Raw genomic sequence first — 9,126 nt, forward strand, 5'->3', positions numbered from 1 at the left:
GTGGGGGGGTAGAAAGAAGATGGTGCGAGGTAGGAGTTTGTCGGGGGAGGGGGGGAGGCAGATGCAGGCAGACAGGCAGAACAGAACCAGTCTAATGCTTAGTGAGGCTGAGACACTCTCCATTACATGTGCCCAAGGCATCTCCGTCAACACTTGCCCCCTATCTGGCTCCAAGACATGACATACACTAGTCAGGAGTGTGTGTGTGTGTGTGTGTGTGTGTGTGTGTGTGTGTGTGTGTGTGTGTGTGAAGTGCATAAAGCGCTCAGTTTATCTGCATAGCTTACTTCTTAAGGCGGCATTCACACTCCTCCTCCATGCTGTCATATTAAACATCCTACAGGCTTAATGAGCCACAGATTATGTAACGTGCCGAGCAGTGGCTGGTAGATGATGAATATATATGGACTGTTTTTACACGTCACATGTCAGATGACGGTGCAAGCGGACGGAGAGGAAACTTCTTCCTATGACTTTCACTGTTTTTATTCTGTGTGTGAAACTGCACATATGCAGTGTGTGTGTGTGTGTGTGTGTTTTTTTTGCTTTTTTTGTTTAATCGTGCCTTATGTAACAGGGTGTTATCAGGACATATCTTAAACCGCTGCGTTAGTGTGGGCTTTGAGGGTCTTGGCAGGAAACCACATTATTTCCTGTCAGCATCAGCAGTGGGAAATGAACAAGGGCACACTGATGAAGGAATGATTTCATGAATGGACGTGCAGAGAAGCCGCCGAACGTCTGTTCTCTTCACTTCTCTCTCTCTCTCTCTCTCTCTGTCTGTCTGTCTCTCTCTCTGTCTCTCCGAACGGCCGTTGGAAGCTTCTCAAGTTCAAGACTGAACTTATAAAAGCAGGTCGACTCTGACAGTAAATATAGTCTCTCTAAATTGACCACAACCGCTTTATTGCTGCCCAGCAGTTATTGCTTGAACCACCGCTGGATACATGTCGTCTGTGAAAAAGCCACAACACGCTGTCAGTTTGAACCGGTGATGTTTTAAAAAGTTTTTGCCTTTTTATTTGGTCAGTTACAGTGAGAGAGACTGGAAAGTAAGGGAGGGAGGGAGAGAGAGAGTGTTTTGACTGTGTTGTTAATTAATCAGTAATTTGTCACATGCAATGGATTTCGTCTGTTTTATATAATAACTGTAACGCTAACTGAATATCTTTCAGTTTGGACACATAAAGCCATTTGAAGACAGAAAAGAAAAGAAAAGATGAATTAATAACTTTAATAATCTTTAGCTGAAGCTCATCAACGGCTCAGTGCTGCTAAACTCCCACCAGTCTTATTAAACTGTAGTGAATCAGGCTGATGACTTCAGTGTGTAATAACCTCCTGTCTTCTTCACTGACTTTAATAACGTCACTCCTCTGTCAGTCATCTCAATAGGCTTCAGGCCCCCCCCCCACATGACGTCCGTAGAACGAGGTAACCCTAACATGAGTGAAACATGCATGCGCTCTCTGTTGTTTTGAATAGAGTTGGATGGCGTGTGTGATCAGAGAGCGCCACGAGATCCATAACTCGGTATTGATTGGATTATATTGGCCTCGGCGTTGGGGTTGCAGGACGCACGCTTTTACTCTTTACTTCCTGGCTTGTGATGGAGGGGGGGGGTGGTGGTTTGTAGCCGCAGCTTGTACACATGTTGCAGCTTGATGTCACAGCGGTTTTCTGTGCACATGTTACTCAGACATTTGTATCCTATTAATTCGACATTTTATGTTTTAAATGATTCCAACATGAGACAGGTTGGATGCCCAGAAGTGATGCCTTTTTAATTAACGACTTGTAGTGCTCTTAACGAAGCAGCAAACGATGCACATCCTCATTTATTGATTTGTGAATATTTTATAGGTTTAATCATAACATTAAGTTAAGTCTCTTCATCTCGTCTGGACCATTAGCCTGTATTTTTTTTTCGTTTTAATGAGGTTTGCTCGGCCTGGATTCGTTTGTTTTACCGTAGGCAGATTTGCTCGTGTTAATCCCCGGCGCTTCTTAAGCGTTTGTTTGCGTTTTGTTTTGTTCGAAGCGTGTACGACGGCAGAACGAGGGGTTCTGGACCGGTGTGTTTCATTTAGCTGAGAAATCTGGCAGTGTGGAGACAGCTGTGTGTGGACTGACATCACAGCTTGAGAGTCTTGTGTCTTACATGTTGTTTTTCCCCTGTGTGAAACCGCAGCTCAGATTGTCTGACAGCAGTCCTGACGTGCTTGTTTTTTAACTGTGGTATGAGAGTGAGGACGTTTTCCAGTAACTCGTACCCGCTGGGGGCCGGGCAGTTTTTAAGAGTTATGGGGTGGGGTGGGGTGGGGTGGGGGGGCGCTGGCTGGCAGAGGGACAGCAGTGAGCGATCACCTCCCCAACTGGTCTTTTGATAGTGTGTTGTGGGGCCCAGGGTTGTTGCCATGTCTGGTCACCGAGTGTGGCCTGTGGGACTTGGCTGACCTTTCTGACCAGACTGTGTGTGTAGCCTCCGGACCTAACACAAAGTCTTGTGTCTGAATGATCACTCAACTTGTCTTTACCCTTATTTTGTGATATATATATATATATATATATATATATATATATATATATGGTTGTGTTGGTTTTAGCTACAGCGGATATTTAGTTCTCTTGGTCAGTTGACATCCCGTGGTTCCCTGTAAGAAAGAAAGAGACAGGTTATTAAAGATTTATGAAGATCTTAAACCCCACCTCGGGCTACTCCTCGCCGCTAATTGGTCATGGCGTTTCTCATACGAAGTGAGCACAGAGCATCTCGCTGATGAAGCCGCCTCACAGCTAATGTCACAATCACAACCATCTGGACGTCACGCAGCATCAAAGGGTGGAGGGAACATAAACAATCCCAGACAACTATTTACTGGCATCCAGTAGTTTTCCTAATTGTCTCTTCGTGCATTTCCGGCATATTTTCCTGTCTCGAAAAAGCTTGATTTCTTTGACATCCCACAGCGAGAGGAAGTCTTTAACTGGACGTTCATTTACTTTAGAGAGCTGACTTCTGACGTGGGATTTTGCTCTGTGGTGGTGGGGGCTGCGGCACGTCTTCCTCCTGCAAAGATTTTTTTTTTTTGCAGAGTAATGAAATAAATAACTCCCGCTGCACAGTGTCCTGTTTTAGCAAGGTTTGGAGTTTGAGGCAGAGACTGCACAGTCCTCCTCTCTGCAGATTTTCACAGGACACCATAGACAACTTTAAACCTCTTGAGGTGCCACAAGCCTTTGTTGTGTTTTAGCTTTAATGTGAGGCAGCGGAGCAAGGTGACAGAAACCTCTGCCTCTCCTTGGCTGTGTCCTGCAGAGAGCGAGAGAGAGAGAGAGAGAAGACAGGAAATCATTCTGTCCCTGGGTATGTCCTGCATTGCGGCCTGGTGCATGTTGATTTAGAGTGAGTATCGGCTGCTCCGATGCTCAGGCTGCCTCTGCCTGGTACCGCCGCAGAGACGAGCGCAGGCAGGCACAGACAGCTGGGACGAGACACCGTCACAGGAAGACAGAGACAGAGAATTAAAGACGGACGGGTCCTGAGACGCAGAGGCAGATGACAAGAAGAAGTAGTCGTCTTTTAAGCTTCTCTTGCACCGGCCGGTCTGCATTTTGTTGCGTAACCATAGTGATGCCTCTCCTGCACGTCGATACCCAGGTGGACTGCTGATAACTCTTCTCTGCTGCTCTCCTCTCTCTCAGGACGCCTGTGTGTGTTTTTTGTTTTTAGATAATCCGCTGAGTTTTTTTGTGTAGCATGAATCATTAACACACTGTTAATGAAGCGCGTCTGGGGCGACGGCCGCAGCTGACAGGATGCCTGCTGGGCTCCCAGATGGGCGCAGAGATGCACCCTTTGCCTTCTGCCGATGAGCCCCCCTCGCCTCCTCGTACCCTCCTCTCCGTCAAGGTGGCACAGAGGAGCGTCGCTGCCAGCGGGGCGCCGCGGGGCACAGCGGGGTTCAGTACACACAGCTGAGGGGCAGGTGTCTGGGCGGCTTGGATTTCTTCAGTGAAACGTAAAAATGGCTCATCTTAAAGTTCTCGATTGCATGATTAACAACAACTGGGGCCTGATCTGCAATCTGTACTGCGCCTGGAACAATCAGGTCAGTTTTCCTTTTCTTCTTTTGGGCAAGAAGGAGATTCTTTTCTTCTGTTTTTATATTATTGATGGTAGGAAACAAGGGCAGAGAGATGTAAGGGCCCTTCCATACACTTTCTCTCTCTACCTGTAGATTCTGGTCACCTCTCCTAACCCTGTCCATGAGCTCGCCTTGCCCTCTGTCCCCTGTTGCTCCCTGGAGTTCTCCAGGAAAGGCATCCCTGACATCTCGGGTATTAATAGCCAGCATTCATTCAGTAGTGCAGTGGTGGAACTGGAGACTGTGGAGCGCTTGGCACGCTGACCTCTGAGTGTCCCTGCTAACACACACACAGACACACACAAAGACACATACATGCACACACACACGAAACCCTCATGCAGCCTCAGGTGGCTCGACACTAAACTTGATTTTCGAAAAGTGATTTAACAAGTGATTCTTGGCCCGAGGACTCGTTCTCTTGGCTCCAGTACAAACACTCTCTCTTGAAGTCACGGGGATATTGTCGGTAAATGTTAAGTGCATGTGAAACTACTGGAAATGTTCATGATCAGTTTTCAGACTTAGATCAAAGGCTGCTTGGTAAAAACACTTATAATGGGATATGTTAAGTACAGGGGTGCAGAGGTCGAAGCCTTTCGGTGTTGACGTATGTGCGCTTGCATCTGAGCGTATGAATATGTTCCCTCTTGTCATACAGTGCTCTTTGTGGCACTGTATCCATTTGTCTCCATATGCACAGAAGTCAACTTGGCACCCTCGCTAACACTTCATATCTCTGACATGCCTTTTCGGCTATTTCACTGGATACTGACACAGACGGCTCATTGTTTCGTTTGCGCGCCCCCTTCCTCTCCCCTTTTTCATTTTGCCATGGAATGCCTGATGTGAGGAGTAAAGAAGTCTTGCCGTGTCGAGCAATGCGGCAGCGCTGCTCTCTGGCCTGCCCCTTCCCCTAATTTAATTTTAGCAGTGCTGAAAATTGTTTGTGTCTCAAGCCGAACTGATAGGCCTCTGTTTTCCAGAGAGCCTCTGCTGTCCGAAACGCTCAAAACGGCCCTTTGTCCGCCAGTGGCACGGCACCGAGGCCTCATGAAATATTTACAGGCCAACACCTGGTGTGAGACGGAGAGAGAGAGAGAGAGAGAGGAGCTGGGGAACCAACGAGGCTGCCACCAATAACTACGAGGCCACGGCTCTATTAATATGTCGGCCTCTCATAAATGTTAGCATTCTCACGAACAATACAGATCATTCAAGTCTCGATCAGACATCGCTCGAGTAAATTGAAGAATTATCATCAGATTAACTGACAGTGAAAATACTTGTTAGTTGCGACCCTGAAAAGATTATAGAGGTTTTACTTCTGCATTATACTACATTATGTCCCGCCCCACCATATGATGTTTTCGTTTGACTTTTGAAGTGTAGCATGTTCAGGCTACATCAGTTCAAATTCTGGAGGCTGTTGTTTCTAACTAAAACAATCATCAGTCCACCTCCTGGTTGTTGTGTGCGCCCTCGGATTTACCCCTGACTTCCTCCACTTGGTTCTGAAGAGTAGCTTTGACATGACACTCGGGGGGGTTAAACAGGAGAGTCTGCGTGTCAGAGGGCGCACTGTTCTGTCAAAAACCTCAAAGAGCAAACCGGGATTAATAATTCATAGATGAGGAAACCAATTATACAGGGCCTTGCTCGCATCTGGGTGGGGTGACCCCAGGGACTCTAATTGGCCCACCTGCTCTCTGTCTCTGGTGGGGGGGGGGGTTGGCTGAGGTGGCTGGGCTGGATGGAGCGGCGGTGTGTGTGTGTCCTCTCTCTTTGTTCGGACGCCTCTGGCTCGGAGCTCTGAATGTGGGGGATGGCTTCCTCTCTGGGACGCTGGTAGCCACCTCCACTGACGTCCCCGTAGTGATGGACCACACCCAAACACAGCAGGAGGGAGGGGCTTCCCATGTGCCCCTCAAAGCTTTGTTGGACTAAGAGACGATAACAAGACAAGCAGGAATTAACAGAAAATAATACGATAACCAATTATTATTTTCAACATCATTTAATCTTTGCATTGTTTTTGACTAATATTTGAATAAATCTATAAAATGTCAGAAAACATTTGTAGTGACAAACAGGAAAGGTATTGAAGTAGTGAATTAATAGACTGAACTGTTTTTCCAGTTGATTTTATAGTCTATGAATTACCAAAAAGTAGTGAAAAAATATCCATCGCAACTTCCCAGAACCTAAAGTGACGTGAGTGATGCCTTATTTTGTTCAAACAAAAGTCCGAAACCATATAAAATAATAAGTTTAACAAATTATGTTTGAAAAATTAGTAAAATTATGTGTTTTTTGGAACAGTTGCACATTATCGTCCTGGTTGATCAACTGATCGACTGAACCAGACTGAACATTTCCGCACCATAAAATACAAGAATGTGCCGTCTGATTTAAAAACTCACTGATTGATCATTTTTTTCAAGCAAAATGCCAAAAAAAACAACCACCGGTTCCAGCTTCTCAAAGGTGAAATTTGCTGTTTTTAGTCTGATTATCTTCGGGTTTTGGACGGCTGATTGACTGAACACAGTAACGTACACTAGAAAGGAAAGTCGCCCTCGGGGATTTCTTTCTTTAGACAGTGATTTTAGCCTCTGATGTGCATCAGCCCACCACCGTCTAGTCTTCCTCCCTCTCCCTCTCCCTCTCTCTCTCTCTCTGTTTGTCCCTTTTCTCTCCTCTCTCCTTCCATCTCCATTTCTCCTTTTGTGGAGAGGAATTCCAGGCTGTTGGCCCACACAATTGCCCGTCCATTAGCATATGAAAGCAGCCGAAGGGCAGCAAAGTGAGGCGGGAAAAAGGGAGGGAAAGGGGAGAGAGTCATAAAACTTCCAGATCAGTCCCGAGCAGACATCACAACTTTAATCGGCCTCATGCCTGCACATGTGGCTATGTGGCACATAATTCCCCCAGGGAAGTCTTTTATACTCCAATGCAAGAGGAGCAGAGTTTGTCTGCACTGACAGTTTGGTTCCTGTGGGTTTATTCATGCACACTGTTGTCTGTTGAACTGTGTGTGTGTGTGTGTGTGTGTGTTGGACTGTTGTGTGTGTTTGACTGTTGCGCCTGACAGTTTCAGTATGTCAGTTGTTTTCAACTCACCTCGATGGTGATATCACTTTTTCTCTCGGGCGTAAAATCAATTAATCTAAAGGATTCGCTTCACTGTCTTGATAACTTAATGTCCAGTGTTGTGTACATGTGAAACTTACTTCTCCACACAAATGTTTGCAGGTCATTTTCTGCAGTGTGTTCTGCACTGAAACATGAAAACAATAAGAAAAACAGCTGTGCTCCTATATCTCCCTCCTTTTTTATTTATTTTTTTATTGTGTGCTAAGACGTGGGACTGACCTGGTTTGTTTTGCTGAGTCTTAACAGTTTAAACCTCTTCTGCACAATCACTGTTGTACGTCACTGTAGCGGATCACACAGCCACAATCATACTACTGCAAGTTGTGATTCTGATGGTGAGGGTTTTTTTGCAAAATAAAAGTTTTTGGGGGTGTGAAAAACTCCTTATCGAATGTCAAAACAAAAAGAGGGAAAGACGCGCTTTGAGATGAAGTCACCTTACTGTCGGACAAGGTGTAACGCATGTGTTGTCTCAGCGAGTTTGGACGTACTGAGGCGTTAAACCGTGGAGTAATACCTCCCACTGAGACAGGTTAATGTTTACACACTGAGGGCAGCTTCGAGCTCCGTGACGTACGTTATCTGAAGATACGTGAAACCTCTGACTCGCACCTCCCCCCCCAAGCGTCTCGTTACAAGCAGCACTCAGCACTTATTGAAAGGCCCGGTTTTTCCTATACTTAATTTATACTTGCAATAACATGTTGATCTGGAAAGAAAAACTAAAGTACTGTCGAGGTTTTAGTAGAAAAAATTGTCAGGATGCCAAAGATTGTTCAGCTTTGATGAATCAACTTGTAGTTTCTACTCGCATCACAAAAAATAGGTCACATTTGATACACCAAGAAAATGTAAGATTATCCCTCCTGTGGCTACTATTAGCTGTGCCATTGTCACAGCACGCAGCTGCAGACCATGGAGGGGTTTTTAAAAAACATTTTTTTCCTTCTTCTTCAGTGTAGACTCGGGACACGTTCGCCTGTGGCTGCAAATTTGAGCCGCACTGTTGTCCTCAGCAGTTTGTAGTGAAAAGCGGCGTGAACAGAATGCTGATTCACCTCACACTTGCCACAGTAACCTCCCCCCTCCCTCCCTCGTCCACTCAGAGACATAATCCCTACGACATATGTGCACACAGCGCTGCGGTAAACATGCAGTGATGCCGCGGTTGTTATACTGCAGAAAACAAGTCGTCTCCACCGAGAAAACACCTCGTCCTTGGGAGCGTAACCTTGGCAACACAGAAAAGGAATTCACATAAAAACGCCTTTTCTCCTATCATTTTTTAAGAGTATGTTATTCTTTCAAGCCGCAGAGAGAGAGAGAAAGAGAGGGAGAGGGAGAGGGAGGGAGAGAGAGGGAGAAGACGGCGGAGGATGTGAATAAGAAGTAGCTGGATGCTGCTGAGCCTCCTTGGCCCGCTTCATGAAAAAACGGGCTTGGAAAAGATGCAGCTCTCTTTGGTGCAATGCAGACAGGGCGGGGAGGAGCCTGGCCAGTGGGTGGAGCTGTGTGAGCATGAAGAGAGTGTGTGAGGTGTTGTTTTGTTTTTGCTCTATAAGTGTTTACACACTGGGTCTTTTGCCCACACACACCCCCCCCCCTCTCTTGAAGCAAGGTTGTAAATATCACTGGCATACTGAAGGAGAAAATGGTTGCTATGGAGTTTTTCTTTCTATATATATATATATTTTTCCCCTAATGTGTTTTCTCACTGTTTGAATGCCAGAACGGCCGCAGCGGTGTGTGCGGCACATCTAAACTCATCAACCTACTAAGAGCAGTTACGTCATGCAAGACAGTCAGAGGGTGGGGGAGCAGG

The 9,126-nt window shown here is 46.1% G+C and overlaps 1 protein-coding gene across 2 annotated transcripts in view; it reads left to right on the forward strand.

Annotated features, from left to right (window-relative positions):
• Window positions 1-9,126, forward strand: part of arhgap21a (Rho GTPase activating protein 21a) — a 79,640-nt gene that overhangs the window by 5,759 nt on the left and 64,755 nt on the right. The window contains exon 1 of one of the 2 annotated variants that reach the window (XM_087169947.1): window positions 3,201-4,112. The exons of the other annotated variant lie outside the window; for it this stretch is intronic. Coding sequence (XP_087026073.1) covers window positions 4,029-4,112 — 84 coding nt within the window. The 5' untranslated portion in view covers window positions 3,201-4,028. Of the gene's footprint in view, window positions 1-3,200; window positions 4,113-9,126 lie in introns of those variants that run through there. 2 annotated transcript variants of the gene reach the window in all.

Source organism: Seriola lalandi, unplaced genomic scaffold, assembly GCF_002814215.2.
Source record: "Seriola lalandi dorsalis isolate HSWRI2012SDOR001 ecotype SW California unplaced genomic scaffold, Sedor1 jcf7180002054923, whole genome shotgun sequence".
Taxonomy (NCBI): domain Eukaryota; kingdom Metazoa; phylum Chordata; class Actinopteri; order Carangiformes; family Carangidae; genus Seriola; species Seriola lalandi.